The 23,001-nt window shown below is 38.8% G+C and overlaps 1 protein-coding gene across 14 annotated transcripts in view; it reads left to right on the forward strand.

Moving 5' to 3' along the window:
• MBNL1 (muscleblind like splicing regulator 1) overlaps window positions 1-23,001 on the forward strand; it is a 277,326-nt gene that overhangs the window by 247,341 nt on the left and 6,984 nt on the right. For 8 of the 14 annotated variants that reach the window (XM_053710057.1, XM_053710047.1, XM_053710052.1 and 5 more), the window contains 3 exons: window positions 10,332-10,367; window positions 11,210-11,304; window positions 14,012-14,084. In XM_053710057.1, the coding sequence (XP_053566032.1) occupies window positions 10,332-10,367; window positions 11,210-11,304; window positions 14,012-14,068 (188 nt within the window). In that variant the 3' untranslated portion in view covers window positions 14,069-14,084. The remainder of the gene's footprint in view (window positions 1-10,331; window positions 10,368-11,209; window positions 11,305-14,011; window positions 14,085-23,001) is intronic. The other 6 variants (XM_053710050.1, XM_053710059.1, XM_053710061.1 and 3 more) reach the window with 3 other exon arrangements.

Consider the following 23,001-nt stretch of genomic DNA (forward strand, 5'->3'; position numbering starts at 1 on the left):
AAAAATAGATTTTTTTTTAACAAAACTGATTTCTCTACAATAAAACAATAATAAAATGATTCCTGAATAACACAATTAGAAAAAAAATCACAGTTTTTTGTGATACTCTATTATCATTTATAATTAAATTATTATGTACACTATTAAATAATAAATAACTGAGGATAATTACATGAAAAAGTGTATATATATATATATATATATATATATATATATATATATATATATATATATATATATATATATATATATATGTATATTTAACCCCTTAATGACCACAGCACTTTTCCATTTTCTGTCCGTTTGGGACCAAGGCTATTTTTACATTTTTGCGGTGTTTGTGTTTAGCTGTAATTTTCCTCTTACTCATTTACTGTACCCACACATATTATATACCGTTTTTCTCGCCACTAAATGGACTTTCTAAAGATACCATTATTTTCATCATATCTTATAATTTACTATAAAAAAAATTATAAAATATGAGGAAAAATGGAAAAAAAACACACTTTTTCTAACTTTGACCCCCAAAATCTGTTACATATCTACAACCACCAAAAAACACCCATGCTAAATAGTTTCTAAATTTTGTCCTGAATTTAGAAATACCCAATGTTTACATTTTTTTTGCAAGTTATAGGGCCATAAATACAAGTAGCACTTTGCTATTTCCAAACCACTTTTTTCCAAAATTAGCGCTAGTTACATTAGAACACTGATATCTTTCAGCAATCCCTGAATATCCCTTGACATGTATATATTTTTTTTTAGTAGACATCCCAAAGTATTGATCTAGGCCAATTTTGGTATATTTCATACCACCATTTCACCGCCAAATGCGATCAAATACAAAAAATCGTTCACTTTTTCACAAATTTTTTCACAAACTTTCGGTTTCTCACTGAAATTATTTACAAACAACTTGTGCAATTATGGCATAAATGGTTGTAAATTCTTCTCTGGGATCCCCTTTGTTCAGAAATAGCAGACATATATGGCTTTGGCGTTGCTTTTTGGTAATTAGAAGGCCGCTAAATGCCACTGCGCACCACAAGTGTATTATGCCCAGCAGTTAAGGGGTTAATTAGGGAGCTTGTAGGGTTAATTTTAGCTTTAGTGTAGTGTAGTAGACAACCCCAAGTATTGATCTAGGCACATTTTGTTATATTTCATGCCACCATTTCACCGCCAAATGCGATCAAATTGAAAAAAAAAGTTACATTTTTCACAATTTTAGGTTTCTCACTGAAATAATTTACAAACAGCTTGTGCAATTATGGCACAAATGGTTGTAAATACTTGTCTGGGATCCCCTTTGTTCAGAAATAGCAGACATATATGACTTTGGCGTTGCTTTCTGGTAATTAGAAGGCCGCTAAATCCTGCTGCGCCTCACACGTGTATTATGGCTAGCAGTGAAGGGGTTAATTAGGGAGTTTGTAGGGAGCTTGCAGGGTTAATTTTAGCTTTAGTGTAGAGATCAGCCTCCCACCTGACACATCCCACCCCCTGATCCCTCCCAAACAGCTCCCTTCCCTCCCCCACCCCACAATTGTCCCTGCCATCTTAAGTACTGGCAGAAAGTCTGCCAGTACTAAAATAAAAGGGTTTTTAAAAAAAAAAATAAAGATTTTTTTTAGCATATTTACATATGCTACTGTGTAAGATCCCCCCTTAGCCCCCAACCTCCCTGATCCCCCCCAAAACCGCTCTCTAACCCTTCCCTCTGCCTCATTGGGGGCCATCTTGGGTACTGGCAGCTGTCTGCCAGTACCCAGTTTGCAAAAAAAAAGTGCTTTTTTTTTTTTTTTTTTTTTTCTGTAGTGTAGCTTCCCCCCCACACAGACAAACCCCCACCACCTTGCTGATCATTTTTTTTTTTAACTTTTTAGCCATTTTTAACATTTTTTAAAAATTTTTATTATTTGATTTTCTGTAGCATAGCAGTTCCCACCCGCTCCCTCCCCGTGCACGCGCCCGCCCCCGCCCCCCCCGTGCACGCGCGCGCGTCCGTGCGCGCCCCCAGCCATCCCCACCCACGATCCTGCCCCCCCTCCACATCAGCAGGGCCATCGATGGCCGCCACCCGCCTCCCGGTCCGGCTCCCACCCACCAACGCAGTGAGCCACCGATCTCCGGTGCAGAGAGGGCCACAGAGTGGCTCTCTTCACCGGATGGCTTAAAAAGGTTATTGCAGGATGCCTCCATATCGAGGCATCACTGCAATAACCGGAAAGCAGCTGGAAGCGAGCGGGATCGCTTCCAGCTGCTTTCCACACCGAGGACGTGCAGGGTACGTCCTCAGGCGTTAACTGCCTTTTTTTTGAGGACGTACCCTGCACGTCCTCGGTCGTTAAGGGGTTAAAAATCCAAAAACAGTTAGGCACCTAAATTGAAGACAATCAATTTCTTTAATATGTTTTTTATGGTCTGAGGAAGGGGTTAAAACCCCCGAAATGTCACATTAAAGGGACACTGTACCCAAATTTTTTCTTTTGTGATTCAGATAGAGCATGCAATTTTAAGCAACTTTCTAATTTACTCCTATTATCAATTTTTCTTCATTCTCTTGGTATCTTTATTTTAAAAGCAAGAATGTAAGTTTAGATGCCGGCCCATTTTTGGTGAACAACCTGGGTTGTCCTTGCTGATTGGACAGCACCAATAAACATTTGCTGTCTCCTTAGCTTAGATGCCTTCTTTTTCAAATAAAGATAGCAAGAGAAGGAAGAATAATTGCTAATAGAAGTAAATTAGAAAGTTGCTTAAAAGTGCATGCTCTATCTGAATCATGAAATAAAAAAATTGGGTTCAGTGTCCCTTTAAAGAAATTGATTGTCTTCAAAACCGGAGAGTGCCTAATTGTTTTGGATTTATATGATATTGTTTGAAGAACACCCTGGAAGCTGCATAAATCATTTGGGAGTGCTGGTCTGTATCCTTGTTTTGTTTTATATGTGTATTTATATATATATATATATATATATATATATATATATATATATATACACACACATATACAATGATCTAAAACAGAGCCTCATCTGGCTCTCAGCACTAGTTTTTGTGGTCCCAGGAAAGGGGGACTAAACATGTGGGGTTTACTGACTTTTGGTGGGTAGGCAAAAAAGGTGACTACAACTCAAAAGCCCCTCTGCAGGTTAGAACAGCAGACAGAGTGTACCATGTGACCTTATCTAAACCTGGCCCTGTGCTGCTAGCTAATTTGAGGAATTCAATTATTACTGTGTGTTTAGTAGCCAAAAAATTAATATGTGGCCTTAAAGGGATATGAAACCCACATTTTTTCTTTCATATTTCAGAACGAGCATGCGATTATAAGCAACTTTCCAATTTACTTCTATTATCAATTTTTCTCAAATCCCTTGGTATCTTTTGTTGAAAAGCAGTGACGTATGCTTAGGAGCCAGTGCATTTTTGGAGCACTATATGGCAGTAGTGTTGCAAAAATGTTATCCATTTGCAAGAGCACTAGATGGCAGCACTATTTCCTGCTAAGAAACGCTCCAGATGCCTACCTAGGTATCTCTTCAACACAGAATATCATGGGACTGAAACAAATTTGATATCAGAAGTAAATTGTATACTTTTTTTAAAATGGCATGCTCTGTCTTAATCACAAAAGACAATTTATGAGTTTCATACCCTTTAAGGTTTCTAAAATATTGATCTGTGTACATGGAGAGAAGAGAGAGGTCAGGTGAAAGATCTGAAATTAGAAAGTCATAAAATCAGTTTAAGTAGATGCATACGTAGATTCATTTTTATGGAATGCTTGTAACTGTAAACTTGAGGCCAACTTTACAAAGTGATACAATATGTTTCACAATATATATATATATAAAACTAACAAAGCATCCTTCTATACAGTTTACATACCCTGGCAGAATTTATGATTTCTTGGCCATTTTTCACAGAATATGAATGATAACACAAAAACTTTTCTTTCACTCATGGTTAGTGTTTGGCTGGAGCCATTTATTATCAATCAACTGTGTTTACTCTTTTTAAATCATAATGACAACAGAAACTACCCAAATGACCCTGATCAATAGTTTACATACCCTGGTGATTTTGGCCTGATTGCATGCACACAAGTTGACACAAAGGGGTTGCAATGGCTTTAAAAGGTAACCATCCTCACCTGTGATCTGTGTATAAAAGGTCAATGAGTTTCTGAACTCCTGACAGACCCTTGCATCTTTTATCCAGTGCTGCATTGACGATTCTGGATTCTGAGTAATGGGGAAAGCAAAAGAATTGTCAAAGTATCCGCGGGAAAAGGTAGTTGATCTGTATAAAACAGGAAAGGGATATAAAAAGATATCCAAGGAATTGAGAATGCAAATCAGCAGTGTTCAAACTCTAATAAAGAAGTGGAAAATTAGGGATTCTGTTGAAACCAAACCACAGTCAGGTAGACCAACTAAAATTTCAGCCAGGAAAATTGTTCGGGATGCAAAGACAAACCCGCAAATAACTTCAGGTGAAAAACAGGACATGTGGTGTGGCTGTTTCAAGATGCACAATAAGGAGGCACTTGAAGAAAGATGGGCTGCTTGGTCGAGTCACCAGAAGAAAGACATTACTACGCAAATGCCACAAAGTATCCCACTTACAATACGCCAAACAGCAAGTCAACAAGGCCTATGATGAAGGTACACCATTCCTACTGTGAAACACGGAGGGGGATCGCTGATGTGTGAGCTACAAAGGCACAGGAAATTTGGTCAGAATTGATGGCAATATGAGTGCAGTATGTTATCAAACAGAACACCTCATTTTCCACTTCTTGATTAAAGTTTGAACACTGCTGATTTGCATTCTCAATTCCTTGGATATCTTTTTATATCCCTTTCCTGTTTTATACAGTTCAACTACCTTTTTTCCCACAGATCCTTTTACAATTCTTTTGCTTTCCACATGACTCAGAATCCAGAAACATCAGTGCAGCACTGGATGAAAGATGCAAGAGTCTGTCAGGAGTCCAGAAACTCATTGACCTTTTACACACAGACACTAATTACAAGCAAACAGATCACAGGTGAGGATGGTTACCTTTAATAGCCATTCAAACCCCTTTGTGTCAACTTGTGTGCATGCAATCAGGCCAAAATCACCAGGGTATGTAAACTATTGATCATGGTTATTTGGGTAGTTTCTGTTGTCATTATGATTTAAAAAGAGTTGATTGATAATAAATGGCTACAGACAAACACTAACCATGAGTGAAAGAAAAGTTTTTGTGTTATCATTAATATTCTCTGAAAAATGGCCACGAAATCATAAATTCTGCCAGGGTATGTAAACTTATGAGCACAACTGTATAGGATGCTTTGTTAGTGAGGGCTTTTATTGTAAGGGTCAAGTTTTTGAACTTTTTTCTTGAGGTTAAAGGGACAGTAAAGTCAAAATGAAGCTTTCATGATTAAGACAGAACATGCAGTCTTAAAGATTTCTAATTTACTTCTATTATCAAATTTGCTTTGTTCTTTTGATCTCCTTTCTTAGAGAGTAATCCTAGGAGTTCAGGAGCATGCATGTGTTTTTAGCAGTCTATGGCAGCAGAGTTTAGAACTATGTATAACATTGTTGTAAACATTTTTACAAACACTGTTGCCAAATGGCTAAAGACATGTGCACATTCCTGATCTCACCTAGGATTCCTCTTTAAGATATGATACTAAGAGAACTAAGCGAACCTGATAAATAGGTAAACTAGTTTAACCCTTTAAGTGCTTTCCATATCCCCGAGACTTATACTGTTGGAAAGGTTAGGCGATTACCTTTCCAATGGCGAGTCTTGGGGGTCTGTAGTTGCTTAGATGCCTGAATTACAGGTTTCTAAGCAGCATGCCCCCTTTCCCTATACTTGTCATTGTATTTTTTAATAAAGGCGCGCTGTGACATCACCACGCAAAATGTGAAGCCACAGCAATGCCTGTCACTATGCAGGCCCGAACACCGTGGTAGAAGTGGGTGGGAGCCCCCAGATCTCCCTCAAGGTGGAAGAGTGCTAGCGACGGCTCTGAGCCGTCATTGGCACCTGAGTGGGAAACTCTGCAACGGCTCAGAGCCGTCGTTAGCACTCAAGGGGTTAAAACCTCATGATCTATCCATTGCATTTGATTTGCATTTTGACTTTATTGACCCTTTATTGGAAATAATGGCAGAGAGAGGCAAAAGATGAGGGGTGTGTAAAGAATATGAGTCTGGCAGACGCACTTATGTATGATTTCAATGGGGCGGATATCAGTTCGGAAAACCAGATGGAATTACAGTAGTCAATGGAATGGAATTGCAGTGGTCTAGTGAGTGGATTAGAATTGAGTCTTGTGTGAGGAAGAGTCGGCTTTTAGAGATTTTTGTAAGGTGGGCATGACAGGAGTTAAACATGGACTGAATGCGGGGAAGAAACAAAAGTTCTATATAAAGTGTGACCTCAAACAGGGAGCATGAGGGTTTGGAGTGATGACACTGTTCTGTAACCATGATTTGAGGAATGAAGATACAGGTATACCCCGCTCATACAGCGGGTTAGGGACCGGAGCCCCGCTGTAAAGTGAAAACCGTCTTAAAGTGAAACAAGGCAGTTTTAGCTTTCTTGTCACTTGCCAGTGTATTTAAAGACTTGAAAACATGTTTAAACTAACATATATTAGGGGTGCAATAGGGCTACATTTAGTTTAACACTAGCACAGTACAGTATTCAATTAGTATTCAATAAATACTGTACCTGTAAAATAGTGACAATTACTGTAGTACAATTTGCCAAACTATAGCACTGAGACACAGATTGCACTTTAATGCTGTAAACAGAGTGAACTGCGCATAACAAAATGGCGCCAGTCACTTTTCTCGCAATCTCACGATGATTACAGCACTATTTCAAAATCATTGGAGGTTGAACTTCAGCTCCACAAAGCGCTGTATTAGCGAAGCGCTGTAAAGTGAGGTATACCTGTAGTATATGTAGGGGAGAGGAGAAGCTTTGATTTGAAGATACTGAACTTTAGTTAATGCCCTAGATTCATAGACCCTTGTGAGTTTAACAAGCGACTTTGCACGGCTTCACCTATATTTTCTATAGATTCCTGCCATTAACATCTGTAGGTGCATTAAGTGCCCAAAACATGAAATCTTGCAGATAAAACAATAACCTTTTGCTAAGTAGTAAATAGTTACAGCCAAAACTTTAGAAACTCAGTAAATGTAAATATTTGTAAGTATAAAATATGCTCTTGTCATTTTGGTTATATAAAGGTAACCTAGCTGGATAGATTTATGGTGTCTCAGAGACTTCATAGGCACAAAACAAAGTGTAGGTGTCCTGGGTCATATCAGGGGTATAATCAGGATTGTTCACCTACACTAATTCCACCCCTCAATTGCCCTTTTCAAATATAGGACTAATGCTATTTTTTCCCTTTTTTCCCTCTTTTTCTTTTTTCCATATGTTAGATTGGACTGTTGTCTGTGTTTTCCCCCAGATTCATTAGTTTGTTCTCTAGCGTTTTGAAGGCATTTTCATGATGCTGGTATAGTTCAGAGTGGAACTCTGCCTCAAGCATACAGAAATAGGTTAGTCTCACTGATGTCAGCGAGACCTGTGTTATTTAGCTCCTAAATGTAAAAAAATATGTGTGGCTTCCATTAAAGGGACAGTCTAGGCCAAAATAAACTTTCATGATTCACATAGAGCATGTCATTTTAAACAATTTTCCAATTTACTTTTATCACCAATTTTGCTTTGTTCTCTTGGTATTCTTAGTTGAAAGCTTAACCTAGGAGATTCATATGTTAATTTCTTAGACCTTGAAGCCCACCTCTTTCAGATTGCATTTTAACAGTTTTTCACCACTAGAGGGTTTTAGTTCACGTATTTCATATAGATAACACTGTGCTCGTGCACGAGAAGTTATCTGGGAGCAGGCACTGATTGGCTAGACTGCAAGTCTGTCAAAAGAACTGAAAAAAGGGGCAGTTTGCAGAGGCTTAGATACAAGATAATCACAGAGGTTAAAAGTATATTAATATAACTGTGCTCGTTAATCAAAACTGGGAAATGGGTAATAAAGGGATTATCTATCTTTTAAAACAATAAAAATTCTGGTGTAGACTGTCCCTTTAAGGGGTAAAGTAAAGAAAACTTTGTCAAAATAAAAAAAAATGTAAATTGGAAAGTTTTCTTGTTTTACTTATAATTAATCATTTTTCTGCAAAATTAGGGTTCGCGTTTAATATCCCTTTAAGCATGTTCTTTTAAATGATTGTTATATAATAAATAATAATATCATTTAGTCCGCCCAGGTGCAGCAGGTCTCCTAAAAATATTCCTTAATTCCTGAAAGACATCTAAAAAACAAAAAGGAACATGAAGAGCTTTGTAGTGCAGCAATCTATACACCACCTTAGCAAAGACCAAAAGAAAAGCAGTCAGCCAGTATAGCGCACAAAACCGTGCAAACAGGACAAGCTGTATAATTAGTTCACCAGCAGAACTATCTCTGGTAGAACAGGAAGACCTTCAACAGTACATCCCCATCAGTGGTAAAAGCTCTTGGTATCCACCACATTGAAGTCCTCAATTTCCAATTCGGAACCACTCTTTTAGCTCAGCGCACCTGTTTTATAATTTTGTGGCCTTTCAAATTTTAACTTTTTGGCTAATGATTGGTGCCTCCTCATCACGCTGATGTCTGCACCCACCCTCCTTGCCTAATGAGCTCAGGGGTACAGAGAGAGAGAAAAACGGTGTGCTGAGTCAAAGGCAGTGATTTTGTGTTGGCAATATAGGAGCAGGATTTGGTGAATGCGAAGAGTCTTAACACGGGACGTGTGGTATTTTGATGGTGTTCCTGTTCTACCCGAAATACTTATATTGGTGAACTAATTAACCTTCCTGTCCTGTTTGCACAATATTGTGTGCTATACCAATTGAATGGTTTTCTTTTGGTCTTTGCCAGGGTGTTGTATAGATTTCTACACTATGAAGTGCCTCCTGTTCCTTGTTTTTTAGATGCCTTGTAAAGAAACATTAAATAAGTGCTAGATATAATGATGTTTAGCCCAAAGATTAGCCTAATAATAATGTGCAGATATATTTTGTATACTTATATTGTTTTAATATTGGAGAAATAATTTTATCATTTTAGTTTCTATGTACCAATAGGCACAGCCATGTTGTAACTAAGTAATCTTAAATTAGTAAAGCCTGCTCTTAGCTAATTTCCTCTGCAGTCCAGTTTTGGACAGTTACAAATGTGCTCATAAAGAAACACTTACAGTTAGTATTTCTAAGTTTCAGTTTGATAAGGAAGCTTAAGGTTCTGAACATTTATGCAGAAGCCAAATTAAATTGCATATCCAAGAAGTAAATTAGATGTGTAGTCGTGCATCCTGCATTTTGGTACTAATGCTTTTCACTACAATACATTCTAAATTTATTTTTTGACAATAAGAACTTTGCATTATTTTGTTCCACGTTTATCCAATGAATAAAACAAATGTTATAGATTTTAGTGATGGCTTTTAAAGGGTCATTCAGTGATTGACAAGATACTATGTGTTATTGCTGTTAAAGGGACAGTCTAGTCAAAATTAAACTTTCATGATTAAGATAGGGCATGCAATTTTAAACAACTTTCCAATTTACTTCTATTATCTAAATTGCTCAATTCTTTAGATATCCTTTGTTGAAGAAATAGCAATGCACATGTGTGAGCCAATCACACAAGGCCTCTATGTGCAGCAACCAATCAGCAGCTACTGAGCATATCTAGATATGCTTTTCAGCAAGTGATATCAAGAGAATGAAGCAAATTAGATAATAGAAGTAAATTAGAAAGTTGTTTAAAATTACATGCTCTTTTTAAATTACAAAATAAAAAAATTGGGTTTCATGTCCCTTTTAAGGGTAGTGTATGTATTTGTTTACTCTGATAAAACGCAGAACGGCTGTTGAGGATTTTTTTTAAATAAATGTTTAAAAGTAATAACCTCTTTATCACACAGTGCAACCCATATTCTTTTCCTCTTCTATCACATTGACGCAATATTTCCAACACCATGTTGTTCTAGAAATTATAACACTAACACAAAGTTTACCAGTAGCACAATTTAATTTGTCTACCTAATCACTCACTAAGCTTTTCTGTGATTTAAGTATGTTCACTATTCTATGCCACTGTTCCCATTATAACAATTTTCTCTTGTTTAAAATAATTTTGTCTAATAACATGTGTGATGGGTTATTTAATTTCTTTTCCCTTTTTCAAATCCACCTTCCTGTTGCAATGCATGATGGGCAGGCTCAATATTGTGCATGACACCCGCTGCAAATGTTGGTAGGTGCCAGCTTTGTTTCTTCATTATTCTTTGTGTCTGAAGAACCTTTTTTACACACTCAAAATCCACATCTGGGTAAAAATATATATATATATATATATATATATTTATGTCCCCTTAGCACATTATACTAGAATTATATATGTTGTTTTCCAATTCATTGGATTAGGCTTGGAAAAATGTGCAAGATATTAATCAAAATATGTTATATATTTTCTGGATATAATTGATTATTGTGTATAAAAATGCCTGCACAGTGCTATTGAATCTATTGGTGTATTACAAGTAAAAATAATAATAATAATCATGTGATATTTATTTATAAAGTCGCTGTGTGATGCACATAAGCACAAATGATATCATAAAATATATCAGCAGTTCAAGACGGAGTGGATTTTGACTGTATTGTTCTCCAGTGTTTTATATTAGCTTAATAAATGTAATGTTGGTTTTACTATGTAATATAATTTAGATCTGTGTTATTGGCATGTATCCATGTACATTTAAGAATGCTTAGAATCAAATTGATAAGCTTAATTAATATCTCCTTATTTAGATTTGTTCAAATTAGCTTGAGTGAGTGTGTGTGTTCCATACCTTGTTTTGATGGTAACAAATATTTTCCCTTTTTCTCTCTCTTATCTTGCCTTTTCCTACTTTCCCTGGAATGCTGTCCTGCTTTTTGCACTCTTGATTGCATGTCACGCGCTGGTGATGACATTGTGCCACGTGGCTTCTCGCTGTGATAAATACTATGCTCAATTGTTCTGCCTCGTGTTGCTATGGTTCCTGTTCTGCTACACTCTTCTGTATGTTTGCTTATGTGATTTCCCTTCGAAAGTTCCCATGGTGCACGGTGCATCGCCGGCCACTGTGTCGGCAGCAGCCACATCTGCAACAAGTGTCCCCTTCGCTGCAGCAGCCACAGCCAACCAGGTTTGCTAATTTACAGCTTTGTTTCTTAAACAACTCTAAATCAATGCATATTCTTATCATACTGGGTGTTTATACTTCTTGTTGGCTTATACTTTACATTAAAGACATTTTTAATTTTTGTTTTGAACTTCATTTCAATCCATTAGAGTTTGCTGTGTGGAATCTTTGTACTCATGTAGGATGATTTTTTAATTTTTTTTCAATGCAATTACAATACAATAGAATCATAGCCAGCGTCTTTACTTAAAGGACCAGTAAATACAGGAGATTTGCATAATTAACAAATGCATGATAAAAAGACATTGCAATAGCACTTGGTCTAAACTTGAAATGAGTAGTAGATTGTTTTCTGACAAATTTCAAAGTTATGTATTTTTCCACTCCTCCTGTATCTTGAGACAGCCATCAGCCAATCACAAATGCATATACGTATATTATGTGAATTCTTGCACATGCTCAGTAGGAGCTGGTGACTCAAAAAGTGTAAATATAAAAGACTGTGCACATTTTGTTAATGAAAGTAAATTGGAAAGTTGTTTAAAATTGCATGCTCTGTCTGAATCATGCAAGTTTAATTTTGAGTTCAGTGTCCTTAAGCTGCCGAATGTACATATACCATTTATAAAGAAAAACATTTGTTTTCAATAATTTTGATTGAGTAAATTTAATTTTTGCTGTGGATATTTAGGGGTTTCACAGACCTTTACAGGAACAAAATACGTCCGACCAATGTACTGGTTCAGTACTGATAGTAACTGCCTACTGTGTTTGCAAGCAGTTTTTTTCAATAACATCTATTAATGATGTGTTAATCATTTCATTTTTGATCATTTTAAATTTAACATATTTAAAACCTTAAAATCTATAATCACAAATGCAATCATAAAGGCACATTGCGATTACTGTATTTTAATTGGGTAGATGTTGCATCATTTTGATTAAGCTGTATTTTGTATTTTTTATTAGCCTTGAAAATGATTTTATGACATCTAACCTGAACATGTACAATAATTTAAATAGTGAAAAAAGCAATGTGAACAGCCAAGGTTTTCAGATGGTTAAGGTTCATGAGTTAAATACACCCAAAAGGTGCAGTACCAATGAAATTAAGATAAATCAAAACATGAGAAAAACAGGTATTAAAATGGATTAGAATGGTGTCAGATTTTTGAATCTGTGCAAATCAAGTTGCACAGCTATTCTAATGGATTGAAATATACCCCACAATCAATACATATAGTAGTCTATAGATATAAGGTTGTATTTGGTGAAGAAAAAAGAAATACGTTTTGCTATGTCACTGCTGCTACATTATGATGCTAAACACAAGGGGAGCTTGAGCAAAACATAAGTTAATGAACTATGGGTTCCTCGCTGGAATTTGACAAAACAGCACTCACATTTAACAACATACAGATATCTATAAACCCATGAAAAGATTGGTGTAGAGATAACAATATCAAATTGAAACCCAATTAATTTAAAGGGACAAAAAAGTACTGCCATATGCTTCATACATCTCAGCCCTCATTGGCTGCTGTCAATGATAAGGCCCACAAGTCTAGACAAATAAATATGGTAGAGCATACAGTAGCTTACTAATGATTTGTTCATATTAATTGGTGGCATTTATATTACACATGCTCAAGTCAAGGGGTGACCACATATAGATGTGCTTCTGACTTTTTTGAATTAGTTACTTTCATTTGGAACCAGGTTTTTCCAATATATGATTCGAGATTCCAAGCCTTTCTCAAAAGAAGGACCTTCTGCTGGCCTTAAAGGGACAGCCTACTCCACAATTTTTATTACCCATTCCTCAGTTTTGCAAAACCAACACAGTTATATTAATATACTTTTTATCTCTGTGATTACCTTGTATCTAAGCCTCTGCAAACTGTCCCCTTATTTCAGTTCTTTTGACAGACTTGCATTTTAGCTAATCAATTCTGTCTCATAAATAACTCCACTGGAGTGACCACAACGTTAGCTTTATGTCACACATGAACTAGCTCTGTCTAGCTGTGAAAAACTGTCAGAATGCACTGAGATAAGAAGTGGCTTTCAAGGGCTTAAAAATTAGCATATGAGCCTACCTAGGTTTGGCTTTCAACAAAGAATACCAAGAGAACAAGGCAAATTTGATGATGAAAGTAAATTGGAAAGTTGTTAAAAATTGCATGCCCTATCGGAATAATTACATTTTAATTTTGACTTGACTGTCCCTTTAAGTTAACAAAATCAACACTTTTGAATGAAATTTGATAATATTTCTTATTCAGAAGAATTACATAATTTTCTGAAAAAATTGTGTTCATCCACAGTGTTATTGGTCAGATTTCATTTCAATTTTTACTTTACCAATTTTTACATCCAAGTTTTTTGTGTCCCAGTTGCACATTCCTATCTGGTACTCAATACTGACCTTTGTATATGCCAACAAAAGAGGGTTTCTTTTGCTGCTACATATGAATTCTGTGATTTATTATTCTCTTAGCTTCCTGTGCATGTGCTGGCACTTATTTAGAGTTGTTAAGCAATTCTTAACATCAATTTGCTACTTTAGCAGTTAATTCCACAATTTGCAACTTATTGCCTTACATTCTGAAGTCGAGTGTTTTCGTTTGCATTTCTTGAAATGATTGAATGGTGCAATTTTGATTATTTTATTTTTTTTGCATAACAGTTTTAAATGCTTTCTCTACAGATACCCATAATATCTGCAGATCATCTGAGTAGTCACAAGTATGTTACACAACTCTAAAGATTGTCACCGCACAGTAAGTCTTTGAAACATGAATTTACACCTTGCTGCTATTGTTGTATTTATATTAAGAGTACTTTTATAGAAAAAAAATATTTTAACCACTTTTTTTCTGTTAGACACATTTTAAAAATGCAATTAAATAAAAATAAAGTAAGTTATCAAATATCCTTTCAAATACCTCCATTTGATAAATACAGAGATTTGTATTTCTCTTACTTGGTGTATCCAGTCCACGGATTCATCCTTACTTGTGCGATATTCTCATTCCCTACAGGAAGTGGCAAAGAGAGCACACAGCAGAGCTGTCCATATAGCTCCCCCTCAGGCTCCGCCCCCCAGTCATTCTCTTTGCCGCTCTAACAAGTAGCATCTCCACGGGAGGGTAAAGTGAATGTGGTGTTAGATTTGTAGTTTTTATTTCTTCAATCAAGAGTTTGTTATTTTAAAATAGTGCCGGTTTTTACTATTTACTCTGTGGCAGAAAGTGATGAAGATTTCTGCTGAGAGGAAAACGATTTTAGCATGTTGTAACTAAAATCCATTGCTGTTCCCACACAGGACTGTTGAGTACCGGAGAACTTCAGTTTGGGGGGAACAGTTTGCAGGCTTAACTGCTATAAGGTATGCTCAGTCACTTTTTTTCTAGTCAAGACCTGGTAATGCTAGAAGACTGACAAGAATCCCCATGTGGGGAAGGTAAGCCATATTCTGAGACTTAGTATAGAAGGATGGCTTAGTTAAAAGGGCTTAAAACGCTGGTGGACACTGTTAAGGGGAAATCAATTATTTTATTACAATAATCTGATATTTGTACAAGTGTGTATTACATTTGGAACACTTTTTTGGGTTTTTATTCCGCCTGGCATATCTTTAGACACCTATTTTGGCTTGGGAAGGCCCGACAACTCCGGAGTGAAGAGGGAGGGGGCCTAAATTTCGCGCCTCAGTTGCGCAGTTCATTTGGGAGACAGCTTCATGCAGCTTCACGTGTAGAGTCCAGAGATTGCTGGAGGACTCCAGAGAGGCTTATTTTCGTTCAAAACTAGTCCCCAAGGAAGGTAGGGACACAGAAGAGGCTGTGACATGGTGCTGTAGTTTGTTAAACCGGTGGCCTGCTTTAATTTGCTCCGGTTTGGGCAATAAGGGGTTAATTGTCTTGAAATTTACTGTGCAATCATTTCAAAGCATTAGGATCATATGTTGAAAATTTCATAAAGATTGGACGTTTTTTTGAGGTTTAGTAAAAAAGTGTGCCCTTTTTATTATTTAAAGGCACAGTACTGTTTTTTCAAAAATTGTATTTTACTGTATTTGAGTGCTGTCTAAGTCTGTTTAACATGTCTGAGCCTACAGATAGACCCTGTTCTATGTGTTTAATAGCCATGGCGGTACCCCCTTTACATTTGTGTTTAAAGTGTGCTAAGGTATCTAAACATTTTAAAGACCATGCAGTGACACTTAAAAATGTAGCCCAAGATGATTCTTTGATGGAAGGTAACGAGGATAGTCCTCCTTCCTCTCCCCATGTGTCAACACCAGTTACGCCCGCGCAAGCAATGCCTAGTACCTCTAGCGCATTGGGCCCTATTACATTACAACAATTAGCAGCAGTCATGGATAATTCCCTTGCGGCATTTCTATCCAAACTGCCAGTTTTTCCTAAGAAGCGTGATAGCTCAGTTTTAAGAACAGAGGATGAGCAATCAGAAGCTTTAGATGATTTATCCGTTGTACCCTCACAACACTCTGAAGTGGCAGTGAGGGACGGGCTGTCCGAGGGAGAAATTTCTGACACAGGAAAGGTTTCTCAGAGGACAGAGTCAGATTCCTTAGCGTTTAAATTTAAGCTGGAACACCTCCGCATACTGCTTAAGGAGGTTTTAGCTACGCTGGATGATTGCGACCCCATGGTGGTCCCAGAAAAATTGTGTAAAATGGACAAGTTTCTAGAAGTCCCTGTATACACTGACGCGTTTCCGATCCCGAAGAGGGTGGCGGATATTGTGACTAGGGAGTGGGAGAGACCAGGCGTACCTTTTGTCCCCCCCCCCCTATCTTTAAGAAAATGTTACCTATAACTGACCCCAGGCGGGACATGTGGCAGACGGTCCCTAAGGTAGAGGGAGCAGTTTCAACACTAACCAAGCGCACAACCATTCCAATAGAAGACAGTTGTGCTTTCAAAGATCCTATGGATAAAAAATTGGAAGGTTTACTGAAGAAAATATTTGTTCAGCAAGGTTTCCTTCTTCAACCAATTGCCTGCATTATTCCTGTAACTACTGCAGCGGCTTTTTGGTTTGAGGCGCTGGAGGAGTCGCTCCAGAGGGAGACTTCATATGACGAAGTCATGGATAGAATTCATGCTCTAAAGCTGGATAATTCTTTTATCACAGATGCCGCTTTCCAATTAGCTAAGTTAGCGGCGAAAAATTCTGGTTTTGCCATTATGGCGAGAAGAGCGCTTTGGCTCAAATCATGGTCGGCTGACGTGTCGTCCTAAACAAAGTTACTAAATATTCCTTTCAAGGGAAAGACCCTTTTCAGTCCCGAGTTGAAGGAAATTATTGCGGATATCACTGGGGGAAAGGGCCATGCCCTTCCGCAGGATAGACTGTTTAAGGCCAAATCAAGGCTAATTTTCGATCCTTTCGCAACTTCAGGAGCGGACCTGCTTCAACCTCTGCTGCCGCAAAGCAAGAGGGTAACGCTTCACAGCCCAAAGCAACCTGGAAACCCTTGCAGGGCTGGAACAAGGGCAAACAGGCCAAGAAGCCTGCGGGCTGCTACCAAGACAGCGTGAGGGGGTAGCCCCCGATCCGGGACCGGATCTAGTAGGGGGCAGACTTTCTCTCTTTGCTCAGGCTTGGGCAAGAGATGTTCCCGATCCTTGGGCATTAGAAATTGTTGCTCAGGGGTATCTTCTAGAATTCAAGGACTCTCCTCCAAGGGTAAGGTTCCACATTTCTCGTTTTGTCTTCAGACCAAACAAAGAAACAGGCGTTCTTACGCTGTGTAGAAGATCTACTAAAGATGGGAGTGATACACCCAGTTCCAATTACAGAACAAGGACTGGGTTTTTACTCAAACCTGTTTGTAGTTCCCAAAAAAGAAGGAACTTTCAGGCCAATCCTGGATCTAAAAATTCTAAACGAATTCCTCAGAGTTCCATCATTCAAAATGGAAACCATTCGGACAATTTTGCCGATGATCCAGGAAGGTCAATATATGACTACCATGGATCTAAAGGATGCGTACCTACACATTCCCATCCACAAAGATCACCATCAGTTCCTAAGGTTCGCTTTTCTGGACAAGCATTACCAGTTCGTGGCCCTTCCTTTCGGGTTGGCCACTGCTCCCAGAATTTTTACAAAGGTGCTAGGGTCCCTCCTAGCGGTACTAAGACCGCAGGGCATTGCAGTAGCACCTTACCTAGACAACATCTTAATACAGGCAACGTCTTTTCACAGAGCCAAGGCTCATACGGACATGGTTCTGGCCTTTCTAAGGTCTCACGGGTGGAAGGTGAATGTCGAAAAAAGTTCTCTGTCCCCGCTCATAAGGGTTCCCTTCCTGGGAACACTAATAGACTCGGTAGAAATGAAAATATTTCTGACGGATGTCAGGAAGTTGAAGCTTTTAACTACTTGCCGAGTTCTTCATTCCAATCCTCGGCCTTCGGTAGCTCAGTGCATGGAGGTAATCGGATTAATGGTCGCGGCAATGGATGTGGTCCCTTTTGCCCGAATTCATCTCAGACCACTGCAACTGTGCATGCTCAAACAGTGGAATGGGGATTATGCAGATTTGTCTCCTCAAATACAACTGGACCAGAAAACCAGAGATTCTCTTCTCTGGTGGTTATCTCAGGATCACCTGTCTCAGGGAATGTGCTTCCGCAGACCGGAGTGGATGATTGTCACGACCGATGCCAGTCTGTTAGGCTGGGGTGCGGTCTGGGACTCCCTGAAAGCTCAGGGCCTATGGTCTCGGGAAGAATCTCTTCTCCCAATAAACATTTTGGAACTGAGAGCGATATTCAACACGCTCCAGGCATGGCCTCAACTAGCGGAGGCCAAATTCATCAGATTTCAGTCGGACAATATCACGACTGTAGCGTACATCAATCATCAGGGAGGAACAAAGAGTTCCCTAGCGATTAAGGAAGTAACCAAGATCATCAAATGGGCGGAGGATCACTCCTGCCATCTCTCAGCAATTCACATCCCAGGAGTAGACAACTGGGAGGCGGATTTTCTAAGTCATCAGACTTTTCACCCGGGGGAGTGGGAACTCCACCCAGAGGTTTTTGCTCAGTTGACCCAGCTATGGGGCATTCCGGAATTGGATCTGATGGCGTCCCGTCAGAACACCAAACTTCCTCTTTACGGATCGAGGTCTAGGGACCCCAAGGCGACATTGATAGATGCTCTAGTAGTGCCTTGGTCCTTCAGTCTAGCTTATGTCTTTCCACCGTTTCCCCTTCTCCCTCGGGCTGGTAGCCAGAATCAAACAGGAGAAGGCTTCGGTAATTTTGATAGCGCATGCGTGGCCACGCAGGACTTGGTATGCAGACCTAGTGGACATGTCATCTGTTCCACCATGGAATCAGCCATTGAGGCAGGATCTTCTAATACAGGGTCCATTCAAGCATCCAAATCTAGTTTCTCTGCAACTGACTGCTTGGAGATTGAACGCTTAATTCTAGCTAAGCGTGGGTTCTCTGAATCAGTTATTGATACTCTGATCCAGGCCAGAAAGCCTGTCACCAGGAAAATTTACCATAAGATATGGCGGAAATATCTTTGTTGGTGTGAGTCCAAGGGTTACTCGTGGAGTAAAGTTAGGATTCCCAGGATTTTGTCTTTTCTCCAAGAAGGATTGGAGAAAGGATTGTCAGCTAGTTCCTTAAAGGGACAGATATCTGCTCTGTCTATCCTGTTACACAAGCGGCTGGCAGCAGTACCAGACGTTCAGGCGTTTGCACAGGCTTTAGTTAGAATCAAGCCTGTCTATAAACCTGTGGCTCCTCCATGGAGTCTTAATTTAGTTCTTTCAGTTCTTCAAGGGGTTCCGTTTGAACCTTTACATTCCATAGATATTAAGTTATTATCTTGGAAGGTTTTGTTTTTGGTAGCTATCTCTTCTGCTCGGAGAGTTTCAGAATTGTCTGCTTTGCAGTGTAATTCACCCTATCTGGTGTTTCATTCAGATAAGGTTGTTTTGCGTACTAAACCTGGTTTTCTTCCGAAAGTTGTTTCTAATAAGAATATTAACCAGGAAATCATTGTTCCTTCTCTGTGTCCTAATCCAGTTTCTAAGAAGGAACGACTTTTGCACAATCTTGATGTGGTTCGGGCTTTAAAATTCTATTTAAAAGCAACTAAAGATTTCAGTCAAACATCATCCTTGTTTGTTGTCTATTCTGGTAAGAGGAGAGGTCAGAAAGCGACTGCTACCTCTCTTTCCTTTTGGCTGAAAAGCATCATCCGATTGGCTTATGAGACTGCTGGACAGCAGCCTCCTGAACGAATTACAGCTCATTCCACCAGAGCTGTGACTTCCACATGGGCCTTCAAGAATGAGGCTTCTGTTGAACAGATTTATAAGGCAGCGACTTGGTCTTCACTGCATACTTTTGCCAAATTTTACAAATTCGACACTTTTGCTGCTTCGGAGGCTATTTTTAGGAGAAAGGTTTTGCAAGCAGTGGTGCCTTCCGTTTAGGTTACCTGACTTGTTCCCTCCCTTCATCTGTGTCCTAAAGCTTTGGTATTGGTATCCCACAAGTAAGGATGAATATGTGGACTGGATACACCAAGTAAGAGAAAACAGAATTTATGCTTACCTGATAAATTACTTTCTCTTACGGTGTATCCAGTCCACGGCCCGCCCTGGCAATTAAGTCAGGTTCAAATTTATCTTTGTAAAACTACAGTCACCACTGCACCCTATGGTTTCTCCTTTTTCTCCTAACCATCGGTCGAATGACTGGGGGGGCGGAGCCTGAGGGGGAGCTATATGGACAGCTCTGCTGTGTGCTCTCTTTGCCATTTCCTGTAGGGAATGAGAATATCCCACAAGTAAGGATGAATCCGTGGACTGGATACACTGTAAGAGAAAGTAATTTATCAGGTAAGCATAAATTCTGTTTTTGTAAAAACTGACCACATGGTACAATAAATGTTTGTCAAAATTGCAATATAATCAATTTATTGTAGGCTTTATTGCATTGTTATTAATATGGCAATAGTTACGGGAAACATAGTTTCTGGGGTCTAAAAGTGCAAAAAGAAAATGATTTATCAAAAACCATAGTTAAGGTCCGTTCCAAGGAGCAAATGTTGTACTAATCACAAGTACCATTTGCATGAATCTGCCAATCACCAGCTGCATTCAGCTTGACAGTGCATTGCAATGACACTGGGGCAGTTCTACACAGGGGCCCACAGGGGCCAGTGCCCCTGTAAAAATGTCCCTGCCCCCCCCCCTGAGCTGGCCACTGAGCTGACTGAAAAATACCAGACAAGATCAAGGGTATTTATCTATGTCTTTTATCTATGTCCCTGAAACGCTGCCTAGTCAAAGCGTGGGGTTAACAAAGTGAAGTAAAAGTTGTGTCCCCTCCCCTTTCAGAGATGTGCTAGCTGAACTATGTAGCAGTAGTTAAAGGGATACTGAACCCAAATTTTTTCTTTTGTGATTCAGATAGAGCATGCAGTTTTAAGCAACTTTCTAATTTACTTCTCTTATCAATTTTTCTTCGTTGCTATCTGTATTTGAAAAAGAAGGCATCTAAACTTTTTTCTTGGTTCAGATTCTGGACAGCACTTTTTTATTGGTGGATGAATTTATCCACCAATCAGCAAGGACAACCCAGGTTGTTCACCAAAAATGGGCCGGCATCTAAACTTACATTCTTGCAATTTAAATAAAGATACCAAGAGAATAAAGAAAATTTGATAATAGGAATAAATTAGAAAGTTGCTTAAAATGTCACGCTCTATCTGAATCACAAAAGAAAAAAATTTGGGTTCAGTGTCCCTTTAAGTGCATAGACTTCTTTTTTTTTATTTTTTTCTACTCAGTGTGTGAATGTATGTATGTATGTATGTATGTATGTGTATATATATATATATATGTGTGTGTGTATGTGTATGGTTGTGTGTGTGTATATGTATGTGTGTGTGTGTATATATATATATATATATATATATATATGTGTGTGTATGTACGTGTGTATATGTGTGTGCATGTATGTATGTATGTATGTGTGTGTATATATGTGCATGGATGTGTGTGTGTATATATATATATATGTGTATGTATGTGTGTGTGTATGTGTATATATATACAGTGGGGCAAAAAAGTATTTAGTCAGCCACCAATTGTGCAAGTTCTCCCACTTAAGAAGATGAGAGAGGCCTGTAATTTTCATCATAGGTATACCTCAACTATGAGAGACAAAATGTGGAAACAAATCCAGACAATCACATTGTCTGATTTGGAAAGAATTTATTTGCATATTATGGTGGAAAATAAGTATTTGGTCACCTACAAACAAGCAAGATTTCTGGCTCTCACAGACCTGTATCTTCTTCTTTAAGAGGCTCCTCTGTCCTCTACTCATTGCCTGTATTAATGGCACCTGTTTGAACTTGTTATCAGTATAAAAGAGACCTGTCCACAAACTCAAACAGTCACACTCCAAACTCCACTATTGTGAAGACCAAAGAGCTGTCGAAGGACACCAGAAACAAAATTGTAGACCTGCACCAGGCTGGGAACACTGAATCTGCAATAGGCAAGCAGCTTGGTGTTAAGAAATCAACTGTGGAAGCAATAATTAGAAAATGGAAGACATTCAAGACCACTGATAATCTCCCTTGATCTGGGGCTCCACGCAAGATCTCACCCAGTGGGGTCAAAATGATCACAAGAACGGTGAGCAAACATACCAGAACCACACGGGGGGACCTAGTGAATGACCTGCAGAGAGCTGGGACCAACGTAACAAAGGCTACCATCAGTAACATACTACGTCGCCAGGGACTCAGATCCTGCAGTGCCAGATGTGTCCCCCTGCTTAAGCCAGTACATGTCCATATGAAGTATGCTAGAGAGCATTTGGATGACCCAGAAGCGGATTGGGAGAATGTCATATGGCCAGATGAAACGAAAGTAGAACTGTTTGGTAGAAACACAACTCATTGTGTTTGGAGGAGAGAGAATACTGAGTTGCAACCAAAGAACACCATACCTACTGTGAAGCATGGGGGTGGCAACAGGATGCTTTGGGACTGTTTCTCTGCAAAGGTTACAGGACGACTGATCCATATACATGAAAGAATGAATGGGGCCATGTATCGTGAGATTTTGAGTGCAAACCTCCTTCCATCAGCAAGGGCATTGAAGATGATATGTGGCTGGGTCTTTCAGCATGACAATGATCCCAAACACACCGCCCGGGCAACGAAGGAGTGGCTTCGTAAGAAGCATTTCAAGGTCCTGGAGTGGCCTAGCCAGTCTCCAGATCTCAACCCCATAGAAAACCTTTGGAGGGAGTTGAAAGTCTGTGTTGCCCAGCGACAGCCCCAAAACATCACTGCTCTAGAGGAGATCTGCATGCAGGAATGGGCCAACATACCAGCAACAGTGTGTGACAACCTTGTGAAGACTTACAGAACGTTTGACCTCTGTCATTGCCAACAAAGGATACATAACAAAGTATTGAGATGAACTTTTGATATTGACCAAATATTTATTTTCCACCATAATATGCAAATAAATTCTTTCCAAATCAGACAATGTGATTTTCTGGATTTGTTTACCACATTTTGTCGTCTCTAATAGTTGAGATATACCTATGATGAAAATTACAGGCCTCTCTCATCTTCTTAAGTGGGAGAACTTGCACAATTGGTGAC

Source organism: Bombina bombina, chromosome 4 (genome assembly GCF_027579735.1).
Source record: "Bombina bombina isolate aBomBom1 chromosome 4, aBomBom1.pri, whole genome shotgun sequence".
NCBI lineage: Eukaryota > Metazoa > Chordata > Amphibia > Anura > Bombinatoridae > Bombina > Bombina bombina.